The following is a 17,662-nucleotide window of genomic DNA, read 5'->3' on the forward strand; positions in this document are numbered from 1 at the left end:
AAGAAATGTGTATGTAAGAAATGGAGAGTGTGTATCAATAATTAGATAAAAGTCTACAACAAATGGGTAAAAGTGCCGAAGCAAAACATGAATTTGCCTCCTTAATTATTCAAACTCCGGTTTTGTTTGGTTTCAAATGGAGTAACAGTTAGCCTTTTTTAGAAGGGCAGGGTGGGTTTAAGATGGTGACGAAGGCAGAGACAGCCCGCTGACATTTACTATCCATCCTCCTGTCCTCGAACAAACATCAGGACTCCAGAGTTTCAGCAGAACATGCGGCTGCCAGCTGAGTGATTTCTCTGTTCCCCATGCAGGTGGGGCTGACCAATGGGTTTGTGAGCCGAAGAGGTCTGTGCCCCTTCTGGGCCTTGTCCCTGCAACAAGAAGGGGGACGTGCTCCCTTGGCCCTTTCCTCCTTCCCCTGGAGGGGACCATGTGCATGGAAGCTGCAACTTGGCCCCATGGGGGTTGGCCTCAAGCTGAGCATGGCCAACCTGCCCTTCTGGGCCTGACTACTTTCCTTTGGCTGATACCAAGACAGAAAAATAAATGTCTCTCTTGCTGTAATGACCACACCAGTGGGTTTTCTCAACTAAATATGAAGACTCTGAAGATTTGAATAGACTATACTTGACCCAGTTTACTCTTAAAACTTTAATTTTTGTTTTCATCCCATTGTAACTACACATAATTTGAAGGAAACCCCAAGTGCCAAGCATGATTCCCCAGCAGGAGGGGCCCTAAAACACAGCTGACCACAGGCCAGTGTCCTTTGACCTCACTGAAGTGATAACGCATTTGCAAGAGGGAGACTCACACAGGTGGGTGTGCTAGCCCTGGGTTCAAATAGGACCCAACACCTCTTGGGCATAACTCCTAGGTCCCCACAAGGGATATGCCTACTCAAAAGAGGCACCAAACCCTGGCTGGTGTAGCTCAGTGGATTGACCACCAGCTGCAAACCAAAGGGTCGCCAGTTTGATCCCCAGTCAGGGGACATGCCTGGGTCGCGGGGCCAGGTCCCCAGTAGGGAGCTCTTGAGAGGCAACCACACATTGATGTTTCTCTCACTCTCTTTCTCCTTCTCTTCCCCTCTCTAAAAATGAATAAATAAAATCTTTATAAAAAAAGTGGCACCAAACCCAGAAAAGCCCAATATCAGAGTTTCCCACCAATGTTCCTCCCAGTCAGGATGCAGCATCCCCATCAGGGCCATTCTACATAACCGATGCCACCTGATCATACCACTGATGGTCCGCCTCCATCAGGCTACCTACCGGGGCGAGAAGCCAACAGGTTAATACAAGGTCAGTTTCCCAATAAAGGAAAGAGGCTTGCTAACCCTTTAGACACATCTTGCCTACGTTCACTGTATTTGACATCTCTTTGATGCAACGGCTTGCTCATGCCCTATGAATTAATATAATGATATGCTGGCTTGCTATGCCCCCTTCCAAATTGCCATTATAATCTTTAGAAGTAAAATATAGAAAGAAAAACACACATAAGACCCTATAATGTGGAAATATCACAGTGCAGTATCAGAGAAAATTTCTCGGACTGCATTGTTAAAAAAAGTCAATCATATGTTGTTTACATGATGTTTTCTACAAAAGAAGAGCCTGGTGGGGATAAGGAGGTATGCGAGTGCAGTAATTCATTCCCATTGCCTGCCCTCTCCCCCATCTCTGTGCCAGCCCCGTCACCCCGTTGTCATTCCTCAAATAGCTCAGTCCTGCCTCAGAACCTTCATGCTCAACCTGCGGTCTGCTGGAACCACCGTCTGCAGGTTTCTCCGCGGCCTGCGCTCTCCTGTCCTGCAGGGCTGTAGCCTTCGCTGACCACCCTGTTCCAAATGGCACACACACCACATCACATACACGTCCCTGCTTTCTTTTTCTCTGTAGCAGCTGTCCCCAACCTTTATGCACCAGGGACCGGTCTTCCCAGGAACAGTACCCTGTGAGGGAGTGGGGGGAGGGGGTCCAGGAGGAGGAGCTGGGGGGTCCTGGGGGCGGAGCTCAGGCGAGCTTCTCTTGGGGGCAGCGGCTCACTTCCTGCAGTGGATTTGGAAGGAGGGGGATGGGGGTGGGGGGGGCCGGTGGAGACCGGAGGTGGAGCTCAGGTGACCTTCAGGCCACTGACCTGTACCAGTCTATGGCCGGGGGGTGAGGGGGGGGTGGGGGGGGTGGGGGGGGTGGGGGGGGTGGTTGGGGAGCTCACCCCTCCCCCCCATAACGTGCATCACCATCAAACGTACAACACATTTCATTTGTTCATCTTGTTTATTTTCATTCTGCCCCCACGGGATGTAAGCTCCATAAAGGCCAAGTTCTACTCTTCTGTTTTTGTTTTGCTTTATTTTAAGCATCTAGAAGAATATATGGCACCCAGATGTGCTACAACCAACAGAGGAATGCTCCTCACCCCAACTGCTGTGCATTCTGTTTCTTCTCATTTTGTACCAGTTCGCACCGTGCTTTTCCCCTTATGCGTCCCTGAGTTGTGCCTGTTCGGTTTCCCCGCTTCCTAATCAGGGCCTCTGCCTTCTGCCTGTACTCCCATGTGGCTGATTTCTGCGGCACCTCTATGAAATGATGGTGTTTTTTTTTTTAATTCACGAAAGAACGTTTGATCGCAGTTTTCATCTTATCCAGCATCATTTTTCCGAGTGTTCTGCATTTGTTGGACAGTTTTGCTCCGCCTTTCACTGGTTTTTCTCATAGCATTTTTGTGTGGAGGACCTGTCTGCTTCCTTCTTGTTACTCCTGTTAGAAAGAAGTGGGTTTTCTCGGATCGTTTCTCTGCAGAGGGTTTCTGGAAGATGCGGACACGGGGGGAGGAGACGTGGGCTTGGACCAGGATAAGACCTAAACTTTGAAACTTAAGGACTCCCTACTCCGTGGTTACAGCAAATACAGACCCTGGTTGGTGTAGCTCAGCCGCTTTTCCTGCTATGAACGCTTCTCCCACCATCTCTTCTGTCCTCGGCTTCTCTACCAGTGGTGCCTTCCACGAAATATACCTTTGCCTTTCAAGGCCACACCATCACCTCGAAAAGGTGTATTTTCTGTTGTTTCCAGACTCCGGCCCTCTCTGGCCCCCCCGGGGGTACTTGCGGTGTCCGGTCGCTGCTCCTCCCTCAGCACCCATGCCCTCCCTACGCCACCCCGGGCAGCGCTCCGCAGTTCCCAAGTCAGTGCAAAAATGTTTCTTGTTGCTCTATTTCCTTTTTGGGAAGGAAGAAAGATTCAAAATGAAATTGGAACCTTGGTCATACAAAAAGATTTATTGTACATTTAACTGAGAAGAGCATGAATATACAGCTCTCCCCTGCAAATAGCCATCTAAAATTATTCTCAGATGTAAAATAAAATTTACCTCATACTTGATCAACTCTTGAATTAACTTTTTCTCTTTGACGGTGAATTCCTCCTCTTCTTGCTTTAATTCTAATGTAATTTTTTCAATCTGTACCAAATATTCAGTGATCTCTTTTTCTCTAGACGTGGTCTAATTAGGGGGGGAAAATAGAGGATTTGTCATTTGTCTGGTAGCAGTCATCCTTACATTTTCAAACAGCCAGGTAAATGAATCTCTCTTTGCATTAGATTGGGCTCTGATTTCAGGTACTTATTCTGCAGTAACCACTGAGAAGTCGTATTTATGTATGTATTAGTTTATTCCATTCAAAGGTCAGCGGCCTCACCAAACAGCAGGGACAGATGTCACAAGGACGTGGAGAGTGGGAGCAGTGGAGCAGGTAGGGTGGGCAGAAGGTAAATGTGGAAACTAAAATTACATTTGGTCTCTATTTTTAGAGATAAATTTCTACAAAACTATCAAGTTTCTCATTACAGTCTTCAAAAACGTATTCTGGAGAAAACTGCTACTTTGTTTGCTAAATTCCTACAGTTGATACACAGCAAATGGATACATCTGAGAAAGTTAAACAATTCACCTTAAACGTGAAGGTGGCAGAAAGAAAAATACCCTTTGGTTAAATTAAATATTGAAGGAGAATCACTGATACACAGTACAGGGGACTAATACTAAGTCTGCTGAGTTCCCTTACCTCTTGTAATAATTGACTGCGTCTTGCTTCTGTGGCCTTGATTTTATCTACAAGTAGTTGCAATGCAATTTGCAATTTGAAAAGCCAACGACTATGCATTCTTTTCAGGCAAGCTATTTTCCACTGAGTTATAACACTAGAGGGTAGAACAAATAGAATGATTATTAAACTGGCACAAGGGTCTTCAGAAAAGATGAAGGAATGCAAAACAAAACAAGATTACATGAAATTGTGCAATTGGGGATGCAGACTGCACCTTCACTGAAAAAGTAAGACAGAAACATCAACTGCTTAGCTGCTGGATGTGTACGTTGCTTCCCAGTGGAAGCCACTTAGGTGCGAACAACAGGACAGCGGGCAAACCACACTTGGCAGCCCGCCCCCTACAGGGAAAGGATGGGCATGGGAGAGGTTCAGAGGCCGGTGGAAAAAGAAGAGGCCTCCGCAGAATTAGTCATGGAAGTACCTAAATTACGCAGACTGCTAATAAGAGATTACAAATTTCTAGGCTCTGGGATTTTTCTCTCCACCATGACATAAAAAAGTTACATATAATTGTGGGTGAAAATGTGCAATTTGACTCATAAATCATATGACTAGAAATGACAACACCAGCAATAAAAAAAAATAGAGGTAAGTTTTCCCAAGTGCTCCCTAGTGATGGGTGCTGCTCCAAATACTTTACGTGGATCATCTCATTTACTGCTCGTGGCAACCTGATCAGGTGGGCACTACGATCATTCCCCACTTTACAGGGACGGGAACAGAGGTTATTAATGAACTGACCGAGGTCCCAGAGCCAGCAAGAGAGAGGCAGAGCAACCCAAGACCATTGCAGAGGCCGTGCTCCTAACCACTCTCCTCCGTCCCCGCCCATCGCCTCCCACGCTGTCCACGCAGAAGCCTGCGTGAGCAGGAGGCATCCCACACATCTTGGCAATTCTACTCTTTCATGACTTCATTCTGTTCAAATGGAAAACTTTGGTTCTGTTCAATGCCAAAAATCAAGCAACACACACGGCCAGATAGACGAACTCAAGAGAACTCAAACAGTTTAACTTAGGAAAATCAGATCCCTGGGCTCTAGCAACCAACAAGTACTCTGGTATCCTTCCTGTGTCCGGGCGCTGTTCATTCAGATGGCATACACTATTTATAACGCAAAGGAACTTGCTTTCTTTACCATCTCTGGCGTTCTCTTTCCAGGTTATCATTCAGGATTTTTATTTGTTTCCGGTAGACTTCCTTTGTTGCCCTGAAAACAAGAAAAAACACATTGGATCCAGCACTTGTGGGAGCTGTTAGAATACATAAAACCTTCTATATAATTCTTATGTACAGTAAGGTTACTGCCTAATTGGGAGACAAAACAAACTTTGTGGGACAACCAAAGGCTTTAGTGCCAGACTAATAGAAAGACAATTACAATTCTATGCAAGCACAGACTGATTCTGCAAGTATTGAGGTGTATTTCTAAGGACAGAGCACAGATTTTTTTGGAGACAGTAGGGGAAAGGTTATTGGAAGTTAATGCTTAATACAAGGAGGAAAATGGAGGTCCAGAATGGCGGTGCAATCTTACCAAAGAAAGGACGTCATCATTTGCTGAGACACAGGGGGAGAGAACAGCAAGTCAGGACTCTTGTGACCCAGGCAGGCTCGCTGCACAGAGGACAAGAATGGAAGTAACACTCTGACATAGGAGGACTTAGAGTCAACAGATCCGTGAGGGGCTCTGTCTTCCAGAATGAGTCAGGATTTGATACAATGTCTGTTCCAGAAAGTCAATAGAAGTTCTTGAACTAGAGGGCAAACAGTAATTAAGGATGGAAGATTTTCTGATGAATCTAAAATGGATGAAAATGTGAAGACTCTAACAGAGGTATTAGAAGCCTTTATTATTTTTATTCCCTCTTTTCCTTATTAAGTGCTTTCATACACAGAGAAGAATTGAAGGCCACATAAGTAACATGTGACTGTGTCTTTATAAAAGATATTCATAAATGTAACTTAGAATATAAAATGCTCTTAAATAAACTAGAAACACACTATGCTTTTCTTTTTTCTATTTGAAATCATTGTATGGGCTCTCATTTCCTTACCTAAATAAACCTAACATCCCCCCCTGGAACTGTAGGGTTCTTCATAATTTGCCCCAAAGTTATTGATTTTATTTACATATTTGACTTAATTCACAAAGGAGCTCATTAATTTAAAATAAAGCAACAGTAATATAAAAAATCCTAAATTAATACCAATATTGGGCCACAAATTTGGCTCTCAGCTTTCTGGTGACCAGAGTAATGATGACACAATCATTCATTATAAATTTGCGTTTTTCATGAGGAAAATAAAGCCCCAATTGTATTTTCTTGCTCTTCATAGATAAGAGTTTATAGTTTCCTTTCTGAGGCTCACATGATTAGAATGGGATGTTTAAATATATTATTTAGCAATATATGGATAAGCAACCAAAAAGTTACACTTCCTGCCTTATTCTACATTTCTGTTGCTGTGTGTCAAATTTTCATCCCCACCCATCTTAGATTTCTGTAAGTTGGTCTCTTCAGTGTCCTATATTCAAATTATTTATATCTCTACATGTGGTGATATTACTCCACCATTTAATAAGCAAACAGAAAAATCTGACTTGCTTTTAAAGGTATAAAGTTTTAAATCTTTATATGACAAAGAAGAACTTCTTGACTTTCTTTCATCCTTCTGAAAGGATGAAAGTTTTTTAAAAAGAATTCACACTGTTCTTTAGTCATACACATTTCACTCGCTTGCATGTGTTTTAGTCTTGATCATCTGCCCAACTAAAGTATAAGGGGCTTTATGCCCAGCCTTAGTGAGAGTATAAAATGGCAGAATATTTATGTAGGGCATTTTGATAATAATTATAAAAATAAAAAATACACAACTTTCTTTGATCCAATAATTCAACGTTTAGGGCTTTATTATAAAGAAACAGTCACATAGGTGGACAGAGATAAGTTAATGTTAACTTTGAAAATGGTGTCATACAGGAAACCAAAAATGTTTATCAATAGAGCACAGGTTAAATAAAGTACAGTATAATCTGTGAAAGGATCACTATGCAGTTAGAAAAAAGAATGAGGAAAGAAGTCCTGTGTATATAATTTTTTCCTTTATTTGAAATTTGAAATAGCTTCAAGCTCAATAGGTAAGTGTAAAAATTAGTACAAAGAATTCCTATATACCTTCCACCAGCTTCTCCAAATATTGCCATTTTATCATGTTTTATCATTCTCTTAGAAATAATTTTCACAGTTTATGTAATTGACATATAACATCATGTATGCCACCCAGATACAATTTTAAGTGGAAAAGTCCAATTACAAAAGAGTATAATCCAAGTTTTGGGTACATGAATACATACATACATACACACACACACATATATACAGTATATACACACATATAGTATATATATACACATATATAGTATAGACTCACATATATACAATATATACATACATAAATATGGGTATATGTATTAGAAAGCTTGTATAACACACTGCTAACAGTAATTTTCTCTGTGGAGAGAGTAGGTAACTTTTACTCTCTAAGTTATATATTTTAGTATTTGAATTAAAATCAGATATAGGCATTACTTCTGAAATTAAAGTGACTTAGATAGTGGAAATGGATGTGACAGAGGTCAGTGTTGTCGTGATATCTGGGCACATTCCTGCCACTGGCCCCCCCGCCCGCCAGCCTCGTGCCCAGCAGCTTGTGGAGAACTCGAACCTGCCCATCCTTTGATGAGAGACTCTCTGACGGTGACTTTTCAGGACCGTAGAACAACTAGAACTCATTATAAACCTCCTTTTCTTAGTAGATTAGAACTTGACACAGATTTGTTGCTACTATTTATTTAAAATAAATGAAGAGGAGACAGATTAAAAATCTCAAACAGCAAACATACCGGAGAAGCTCCGTGAGCGTGTTGAGTCCTTCTTCCATATTTTTGATGTCTATTTTCCTTTGCGACAGGAAGTTCTCTTTCTGAGTGATAAATGCCAGCTGTTTGTGATTCCTGTGGTGACAAGAAGACAGAGCTGTCACAGGCTGAAGGTTTAAACGATCATTTTTAACTCCTCAGCAGGAGAAAACACACTGTCACCAGTAAAAATCTCAAAAGTAGTTTGGAAGATTTAGTTCATGAACTATTGACCCAACGAATCAAGAAAAATAGAAACAAAGTCTTTCTGCATGTGGCGGCCAAACCTATGGAAACCCCCACATTAATCCAAGAGCACTCACAAAGCAGTAAGAAACGCTCTGTAGGACTCGATCCCGATCCCGCCGAGGGGGTGTCTCTCTCCTGCTGCATGTATCAACTCTGTCACGTTCTTTTGTGAAAGGCAAAGGAGTCAACCGGACCAATTTTGAATGCTGGCTCTACCTTTCCCAGGAGTGTGACTTTGAAAAGAAACTTTACTTATTAATGAGCCTCTGTTTCCCCATCCATAAAATGGGGATTACAGTACCTGTCTTCTCGGAAATAACAGTTAAATGAGAGACGAAAGCATTTTATAAATGCAGTTATCTTTTTTTGGTCTCTAAGTTGAAGAAAGAATGATAGGAAAATTATGGTTTTGTTCACACTTCCAGACATTGAGAGGAGCATGCCTGTAACAGAAAGTACTTTTTCTGAGTGCCTTATCTTCAAAACCGCTGTGGACTGAGTTGTGTCTTCCACAAATGCACATGGTGAAGCCCCCATGGCCAGTGCAGTGGTATTTGAAGAGGGGGCCTTTGGGAGGGTTAGGGTTAGATAAGGTCATGAGGGTGGGCCCCTCATGAAGAGATGAGTGTCCCCATAAGAAGAGTCCAATTACAAAAGAGTACAATCCAAGTTTTGGGTAAATAAATACATACATACACACATACATATACACAGTATACACACACACATATAGTATATATACACATACAGTATATACATACATTTATATAGTATATACATACACGTATATAGTATATACATACACATATATAGTATATACACACATATATACAGTATATACATACATAAATATGAGTATATATATTAGAAAGCTTGTATAGTGTACTGTTAACAGTAATTTTCTCTGTGGAGAGAGTAGGTAACTTTTACTCTCTAAGTTACATATTTTAGTATTTGAATTAAAGAAGAGACAACAGTGCAGTTGCTCTCTCTCTCCGTGCGAGGACACAATGAGAAAGTGGCTGATCTGCAAGTCAGGGAGAGAGCCCTGGCCAGAGTCTGACTGTGCTGGCATCCTGATCTGGGATATATAGTCTCCAGAACAGTGAGAACTAAGTTGCTGCTGTCTCAGTCACCCACTTGATGCCATCTTGTCACAGCAGGCCAACTGAAAAGGACAAAAACCAATAAAGGTGGTCGACGTCTCAACTGATGACTATTTGTCATCAGTTCATTTTATATTTCAAACAGATAACTTAGTATTGATGTGAGGAAAGTTTCTGCCTGAAGAATATTAAGTTTTAGTCTCAGTAAGCTGTTCTATTGCATGAGATAAAAAGATTGCAACAGCTCTCTGTGGCTTCAGGGCAACAGCAACGCCCATAAACTCGGCCTTCCAATAAGTGGGCCTGCACACTATAGTTACACTTCCGTGAGATTTAACTCCAAGTGCAGAGATGGGTTATTGCTTACATAGTGTATGCTTGCCAGATGTCATTCTGTAAAATTCGTTAAGAAGATAATTGTGAATGCCCACAACCTGCTAAGCAGTGCACAAGATCTTGGAGATATTGTGCTGAGGGAGACAGAGCCACTGCCCTGATCTGTTCGAAGTTCAGTAGGACAAAGGGATTTGGACCCAGTTGATTACAATGCAGGAACTCAAGAAAAGGCATGGCATTAGAGGGATGTTTCATTCTGGTGTAAGGGAGGAAGACAAGATGGAGAAAGTGGGAAGAACTTTTCAGGGGAAAGTCAAACCAAAGAGGCTGAAAGAGGTGAAAAAAATGAAGTTGGAGAGAAGGATAGGACATATTTGAGAAATATTTGGGAGGTGGTATCGACAAGCCATTTTGCTTAAAGGGAGTCCAATGAGTAGTAAACGATAGGGATTTCCTTGAATAACTTCCCAGGCTCCACATCAGAGGACTGCGTCAAGGACCTAACCCTTCTCTGACACAGGGGACGCACGTGTGGAGCCAGCTTCTGATGAGGGGAGATCTCATAGTTTCTCCAGATTGCCTTGTAGGGTGAAAGTATGATTATTCTTTCAGGAACATGGTTTAGAAGTAAAAAAAAATGCATTTGATGTTTATGAATTAAAAATGACCCATATGAGGAAAGTATTACTCAATATTATAGAGAAAGATTAGGAGTGTGTGTATTTATTATTAGGTAACAAATATTATATCATTGTCAATAGCTTTTAAAACGAGGATAGGCTTAATTGGAGAGTTACCACTCTGACAGCAAGGAAAGCTCCCCATAACTATGGCACGCATGTATGGATCGTGAATGGATCGTAAACATACTCATCATGGATTTTCTTTTTCTGCAGAAAAACTTTATCCTCCTCCTGTACGACTATATCGCATTGTCTGGCAAGAGTAGTCAATTTCTCATGTAGATCTTTGTTCTCTAATTGAATTCTGTGTATTTTTTCAGCCATCTAGGAAAAAAAAAGTCATTAAGGTAGAGAGAGGACTTGCTTCCCAGTTCCTTTGCCGGGAGTCAGGGTTGGATGGGCAGAGCACGAGCACGCCGCTCAGCATAGACTGGCTATGCCACCAAGGGTGAGTGAGCGATTTCTACGTCCAACATGCAATCACACGTTTTGGGACCTCTTCCATAAATTACGACAAAAGTGTAGAAAAGTAGCTAACACTGATGCAAAACCACAGAGTAATAATTAATATTTAAATAAAAATTGGGATTAATAAACTAAGATCATTCCGTTTATGACATATGCCTTTCTTCTAGAAGGTAAGTCACACTGGGGAAGTAAAGTGTAACATCAGCAGAAGCTCTTGCTCACAGCCTCTTTGACTGAATATTATACTTACTTTTTGTTAAATATTTCTATTTGAGGACCAAAAATGACTACTCATTAGTGTTCTGAAGAAGGCAAAGTAAAACCTTCATGTTTGGATGTTTCTATTGAATTGATCAAATGCAGTGAAAAAGATAAATTGAGCGTCAATGATGTGCTCAATAATTCAAAATAATCTTCTGGCTGGGGATTACTAAAATAGCTGGGGAAAACTTTTCTAAGTGTTGAAGAACTAACAAGAGACTGAGGAATTATTAGGCCCACTTCTACAAGAAAGCAAGACTCCACAGTGATAAATCTATTTTTAATCCATTTTTCACCGAAAAATCCTTTTACCTCAGGACATTTACAGATATGGAGGAAATCACTTGAAAACTGAGTTTTGGTTCTCTTACATGACAAGGGGGACGAAAGTCAACACTTAGAGCTCATCCAGGTGTTGAGTCTGATAAATGTCCCATCATGTTAGTGTGGGATCCCAGAGAGCTTCACCCTCTGATGAAGGGTGGATCGGAAGCTAAGAGGCGATGGTCCATGACCCAATAGAACAAGAAGGTGGATTAAGGTAGTCTGGGACTGGTGTGCATGTATATTTGTGTATCTATAAAAATAAATTGGGTTATATTATATGTACTATTTTATATTTATCATTCATAATATATTTTAAACTATGACATTTAATCAAGGCACTTCTGTTAAACTTTATTTGTATTTTCCCTCTGTTCAACTATCAAAATAAATGCTTCATTGATATTTTATGGAGAAATCTTAGTGTACACCCATGTTTAATTACTTAAAATATCATAGTTCTTTTAACCTAAGTTTCAAATGTCCAGCAAATTCCCCTGGGGGCTAAATCTGACTTAAATGTTTCAGTAACATTATTAAGAGCAATATGGGTTGCTACACTTTATGTGTACCACATGGCAGCAAGAAGCTCCTAATTTTTCTAATTAATTAACATGAAAATTGTCCATTAGTCATGGATAGTCTTTAAAATTTTTTTTCTTATTATTGTTCAATTACACTTGTCCCCATTTCTCTCCTATTACTCTCCCCTGACCTACCCACTGCCTACCTACCACATTCAATCCCCCCTCCCATCCCCATTATCTTTGTCCTTGGGTCTTTTATACATGTTCTTTGACTTGACCCTTCCACTCCTTTCCCCTCTTGTCCCTATTCCCCCTGCTCCTCTGGTCACTGTCAATTTGTTCTTTATTTCCATGTCCCCGGTTCTATTTTGCTTGCTTGTTTGTTTTGTTGATTAGATTCCCCTTATAGGTGAGATCATATGGTGTTTGTCTATCACCACCTGGCTTATTTGACTTAGCATAATGCTCTCCAGTTCCATCCTTGCCATTGTGAAGGGTAAGAGTTCCTTCTTTCTTTCTGCTGTGTAGTATTCCATCGTGTAAATGTACCACATTTTGTTTATTTTTTCTAGATTTTATTTCTTTGTTTTTAGAGAGAGAGGAAGGGAGGGAGAAAGACAGGGAGAGAAACATCAATGTGTGGTTCCCCAGTTTTTTGATCCATCCATTTATTGATTGACTCAGGCTGTTTCTAGCACTTGGCTATTGAAAATAATGCTGCTATGAACATGGGGCTCATGGGGTCCCAGCAGTGGAATCATTGGGTCAAAAGGCAGTTCCATTTTTAGTTTTCTGAGGAAATGCCATACTGTTTTCCACAGTGGCTGCACCAGTCTGCATTCCCACCAGCAACACACTAGGGTTCCCTTTTCTCTACAGCCTTGCCAGCACTTGTTGTTTGGTGATTTGTTAATGATGGCCATTCTGACCAGTGTGAAGTAGTATCTCATTGTGGTTTTAATTTGCATCTCTCTGATGGTTAGTGATGCTGAGCATCCTTTCATATGTCTCTAGGCCCTCTGTATGTCCTCTTTGGAGAAGTGTCTGTTCAGGTCCTTTGTCTATTTTTTAATTGGATTGTTTGTCTTGCTGGTGTGGAGTCATGTGAGTTCTTATATGTTTTGGAGACCAAACCCTTGTCTGAAGTATCATTGGCAAATACACTTTCCCATATGGTCAGGTCCTTTTTCATTTTGCTGTTTTCTTTAGTCGTTAAAATATGGAACTCTTCACAGATTTGCATGCCATCCTTGCACAGGGGACATGCTAATTTTCTCTGTATTGTTCCAATTTTAGTACACGTGCTGCTGAAGCAAACACAGTCATGGACGGTCTTAACGTAAAATAACCATACCCACGTGAAACACTACCGAGAAAATGGTTTATCTTCACAAGAACTATCTTTGCTCATCTATACAATTAAAGTATTTGGGGAGGGAATAAAATCTTTCAATGAGTAACTGTTAATTATCATGATTCTTATTAGTTCATGAAAATGTACTTTTGGAAAATTTCACGTTCCTCACATTTATTTAAAATATTAACTAAAAATAAAACCTAATTATAAAGATCATCATTTCTGTTTTCCTACCTCCTTTATCTTCTGCAATAAATCATTTTTTTCAGTAGTAGAGGCTTCATTCAGTTCTTTCTTGTTCTTATTAAAAAAATTCCTTGAACAAAGGAGGTCAAACAAATCCCTATTAAAACATGTTTTTCAGCAAAACTGCATCACCCTACATAACATATTCACTTACATAGCCATTATAATAAACAAAAGAAGTTATTGTTTGAACTGATGAATTAATTATTTATTATTATATTCAATCATTTAAGAAATGATTATTGAACACCTGCACTTTGCATGTGTTACAGGTACAGGAGCTGCTGCACAAGCAAAGAACCTACTCCCGTAAAAACTGCACTCTAGTAGGGTAGCCAGAACATAAGCAAATTATCACAAAATAAACAAATAACATATTTCAGACAGTGTTAAGTGCTGAAAGAACACAAAGTCGGGCAAAGGACATTTGAGAAAGCCTGAGAGCAAGGTTGCTACTTTAGAGAGGAAAATCCTCTCAGAATGACCTGTGAAAGACCTGAACGACGAGAAGGAGCCACATATGTGACGATCCGAATGAACAGCTTTTCATGTAGGAGAAACAGCCGTTGATAACCTCCTGAGGCAGAAACAAGGATAGTGTTTTTTACAAAGAGTGGGTATGAGAAGGCAGGAGAGGTAAAAAGAGACTAGATCGTAGAAGGTCTTGGGGACCAAGCAGAAGTTCAGATTTCATCCTGGAGGAAACCAGGGAAGGACTTTTACAGCAGAGGAGTGACATGAACTGAGTTACATCTTGTAAAGACGACCCGGGCTACTCCATGGAGTAAGACACCAGTATAGGAAGACAAACAATGTAGACAGCTATGGAAGTGATCCAGAAGAGATACTCATAAATGGTGGAGGTGGTGAGAAATCGTTAGGTTCAGGATATATTTTGAGATGAGGGCAACAGGACGTGCCTTTGGATTTGGCTAGTGTTAGGGTTAGGTAGTGATGAAAGCAGGAAAGGTAGACGATGTCTATGTTTTGGCTTGTATTGATTGGTGAAATGGTGGCATGGAAGACTGAAGGAAGAGCAGTTTCGAGGAGCTGGGGAATTAAGAATTCTGTTTAGTACATGTTATAGCTGAGGTATCTCATAGATAGCCTCCAAAAGAAGAGGTATAATAAGCTATAGAGTATATGAATTTAGAGGTTAGGGCTGGGTATATCAATTTGGGAGTTATTGGCATGTGGAAGGGTTTTAAAGCCATAAGACTGAATAAAATCATGTATGGAGAATAGTGAAAAGAGCTGGGAACTCCAAAATTTTAGAGTCAGAAAGCATTGGATGGAGTCAAGCATCCTGAGAAGGATCAGTGCAGTGAATAAAGTAACAGAATGTGAGGCTCAGCAAACCAAGGGAAGAAAGGATTTCCAGAAGGTAAAAGTGATTACCTATGTCACATTCTGTTAAGAATTCAAAAGCTTTAAGGAATAGACTAGACCACTGAGGTTTGGCAGGACAGAAGTCATTGGTAACCCTGAAAATTTTGAAGCCATTTCAGCCCTTTTAAAAAGCATCTATAATTGCCATAGTCTCCTGCACTATGATGGTATTATATACTCTGGGTCACGAATTAGATGTCATTTATATGCAACATTTAGCTTCCAACCCCCTACTTCTTGTGTGTTAAAAACCAGTGGAATGGCAAAGAAAGATCATAGCAATTTAGAAAGGTAGGCACTGATCCACCTTTATTCTTCAAACACATCATGATTAATAACAATAATAACAAAAAACAAGGATTAAACTATCAATACCTCCCCTGGGCTTGTGGAGCACTGAGGTACTCTTAACTGTGTACATGTCCAGGGGTGTCAAACTCATTTTCACAGGGGCCGCATCGGCCTCGCGGTTGCCTTCAAAGGGCCAGATGTCATTTTAGGACTGTATAAATGTAACTAGAGGCAAGGAGCTCGGCGTTGCCGCCAGGGAAAACTAGGTGCCGCCAGGCTGGATAAAACACAGTGGAGGGCCGGACTCAGCCCATGGGCCTTGTGTTTGCCACCTGTGATACAGAACTTAAATTCATGGTTGTGTGATGTTTGTTTTCCCACACTATTTTGTCCTCCAAATAGGTAACAAGCTTGCAAATTAAAGATTTTCTAGGGTGAACATTAAGGTTTACAGATTAATAGGAGTTGTGCAGATTATTTTAGTTTCTTGTATAATTTATTCTTAGAGAATCCTATAAAACAAACTGGCTCTTGAAATCCACCAAGCAAAAACTAGGCTACCTCTCCTCACCTTCACTGACAGAGAAAATGAACTAAGTGGCAAAATAAAAAGAATGAAGAGAATTTTTTAAAAATTCGCCAAGTAAAAAAGAGGAAAAAGTTTTATTAATCAAAAGGGGTTAACCTATACCTTCAATCACCAAATTAATCAAAAACACTTGTCCTCAGTGAGATTCCAATAGAAAGAAAACTCTTGAAAAGTTGGGGTTGGCCAAAAAGATGAGCCACTATTTGTGGAACAGCTAAGGACCCCCATTTCCTTCTTGAACGTATATTTAAAATAGTTAGCTAACATGAAGAATGCTTATAAATAAAATTTCATCAGCATAGCAAGATTTTTAATCATAACTCCTAGAAATAATCTGAGCTAACCTATATATTTTACTATGATTTTTTGGCCTAGTTTTTCTTTAAAACATGGCAGAACTAAAACCTATTGACTCACTTTCAAAGGAAAAGATTTCTTATTCTGAGTGGGAATCAGATTAATGCTTGAGTTTTCCTATTATCAATCTGGCACTGAGTGCAAAGGTCACGGCCCATTTTGTGGACCAGTGCTGATGATTATTGTCCTGTGCGAATTCTGCTTTAGAAGACACAATTTTAATCACAGTGCATTCAAACCTTTATATGTAGAAATGAGCCATATCATAACAGGATTCCACATGTGAAGTTACTTGTCTTCTGCAGAATCTACTCAGTTCACAACCTGTCTTTTAAACTGCTGGAGAACCCTGGGTTAGGCCTAGCAGCCAAGTCTGTACCACAAAACCCCACCTTCCTGTCCAGAGCTGAGTCAAAGAGGTTTTGATGAGAAATGTGGGAATTCTCCCAGAAGAGTCTGTTGGCCAGTCTCTAAAGACAGATGGCTCTACAATGACCATGCTCACCCATGGGCTCACCAGGAAGAGAACACAGCATGTAGATAAAGAGACAAGGATGAAACATTTTTGCAAAAGGAAGAGAGACTGTGGGCCTTGGGGTGGAATGGAAAATGTCCTGAAGTTTCTGGTTCATGCCCCATGGGTGACAGGTTTTGCCCTGAGGCTTCCCCATGTTTTATCCGTATGTTCTGCGAGTCCACCTTGTCTAAGAAAAGCCACTGTAACGGCAGGGGCAGGTGACTTGTAGCCTTGTGGCAGGCCCCGCTAATGTCTTCTGGGGGCGTATTTGCTCACAGGGAGTCAGGAACTGGAGTGGAGGTGACACCTTCCACAGAGTCCCTTCCTTTTCCTAAGCTGACAGCATCACCCTCCATATTTTCTCTTGATCACCTGAACACACAATTAATTACAAAATAAAGAGATGCTTCTGTAAAGCTGACATTACACAAATTTTAGTAAACTAAAATATTCTAATTTTCATCTAATTAAAAAATTTTAAGGAAAGGAACGTAATATCTAGAAATGCTTCAGTATCATGCTTATGAAGTATCATGCTTACATTTTATTCTCCAGGGTCCTACAGGCTTTCTGTATTTCTTCAATCTTTTCTTCCCAATGTCTTATTGCTTCTTGCAGTTGTTCTATCTCTACATTGTGATCAGTAAGAACCTATTGAAATTTTTAAAAGTTATGGCATTCAATCATTGTCAGATGATTCGTGACAACATTTCAATTGACTTAATATTCAGGTATCACTCATTCAACTTTTACTTTGTCCTTTAGTTAAAATAAAAGAAACCAACCCTTATAATTGTTTCTTCAAAGTACAAACTTGGACAGAAATAACTCTGAAATCATCACAAAAAAACCCCCCAAATTTGGGAGGGAGAGCAACCAAATACAGCAGTGAGGATGTGAAAACTATAAAAACAACTTTC

General features: G+C 40.5%; 1 protein-coding gene and 1 non-coding gene across 2 annotated transcripts in view; both read right to left on the reverse strand.

The window, feature by feature from the left end:
* The window catches only part of CCDC175 (coiled-coil domain containing 175), a 58,970-nt gene that overhangs the window by 19,723 nt on the left and 21,585 nt on the right, over window positions 1-17,662 (reverse strand). Inside the window, exons 7-13 of the mRNA XM_045823636.1 lie at window positions 17,284-17,393; window positions 13,588-13,669; window positions 10,604-10,740; window positions 8,028-8,138; window positions 5,259-5,330; window positions 4,076-4,211; window positions 3,382-3,513 (exon numbers count right to left, since the gene is read on the reverse strand). Of these exons, the coding sequence (XP_045679592.1) occupies window positions 3,382-3,513; window positions 4,076-4,211; window positions 5,259-5,330; window positions 8,028-8,138; window positions 10,604-10,740; window positions 13,588-13,669; window positions 17,284-17,393 (780 nt within the window). The remainder of the gene's footprint in view (window positions 1-3,381; window positions 3,514-4,075; window positions 4,212-5,258; window positions 5,331-8,027; window positions 8,139-10,603; window positions 10,741-13,587; window positions 13,670-17,283; window positions 17,394-17,662) is intronic.
* On the reverse strand, window positions 13,210-13,316 carry LOC123808979. Its single transcript, XR_006783865.1, has one exon. It is a non-coding gene; the product is annotated as a U6 spliceosomal RNA (small nuclear RNA).

This window comes from Phyllostomus hastatus, unplaced genomic scaffold (assembly GCF_019186645.2).
Source record: "Phyllostomus hastatus isolate PE091 unplaced genomic scaffold, TTU_PhHast_1.1 phas_scaffold_501, whole genome shotgun sequence".
Classification (NCBI taxonomy): Eukaryota; Metazoa; Chordata; class Mammalia; order Chiroptera; family Phyllostomidae; genus Phyllostomus; species Phyllostomus hastatus.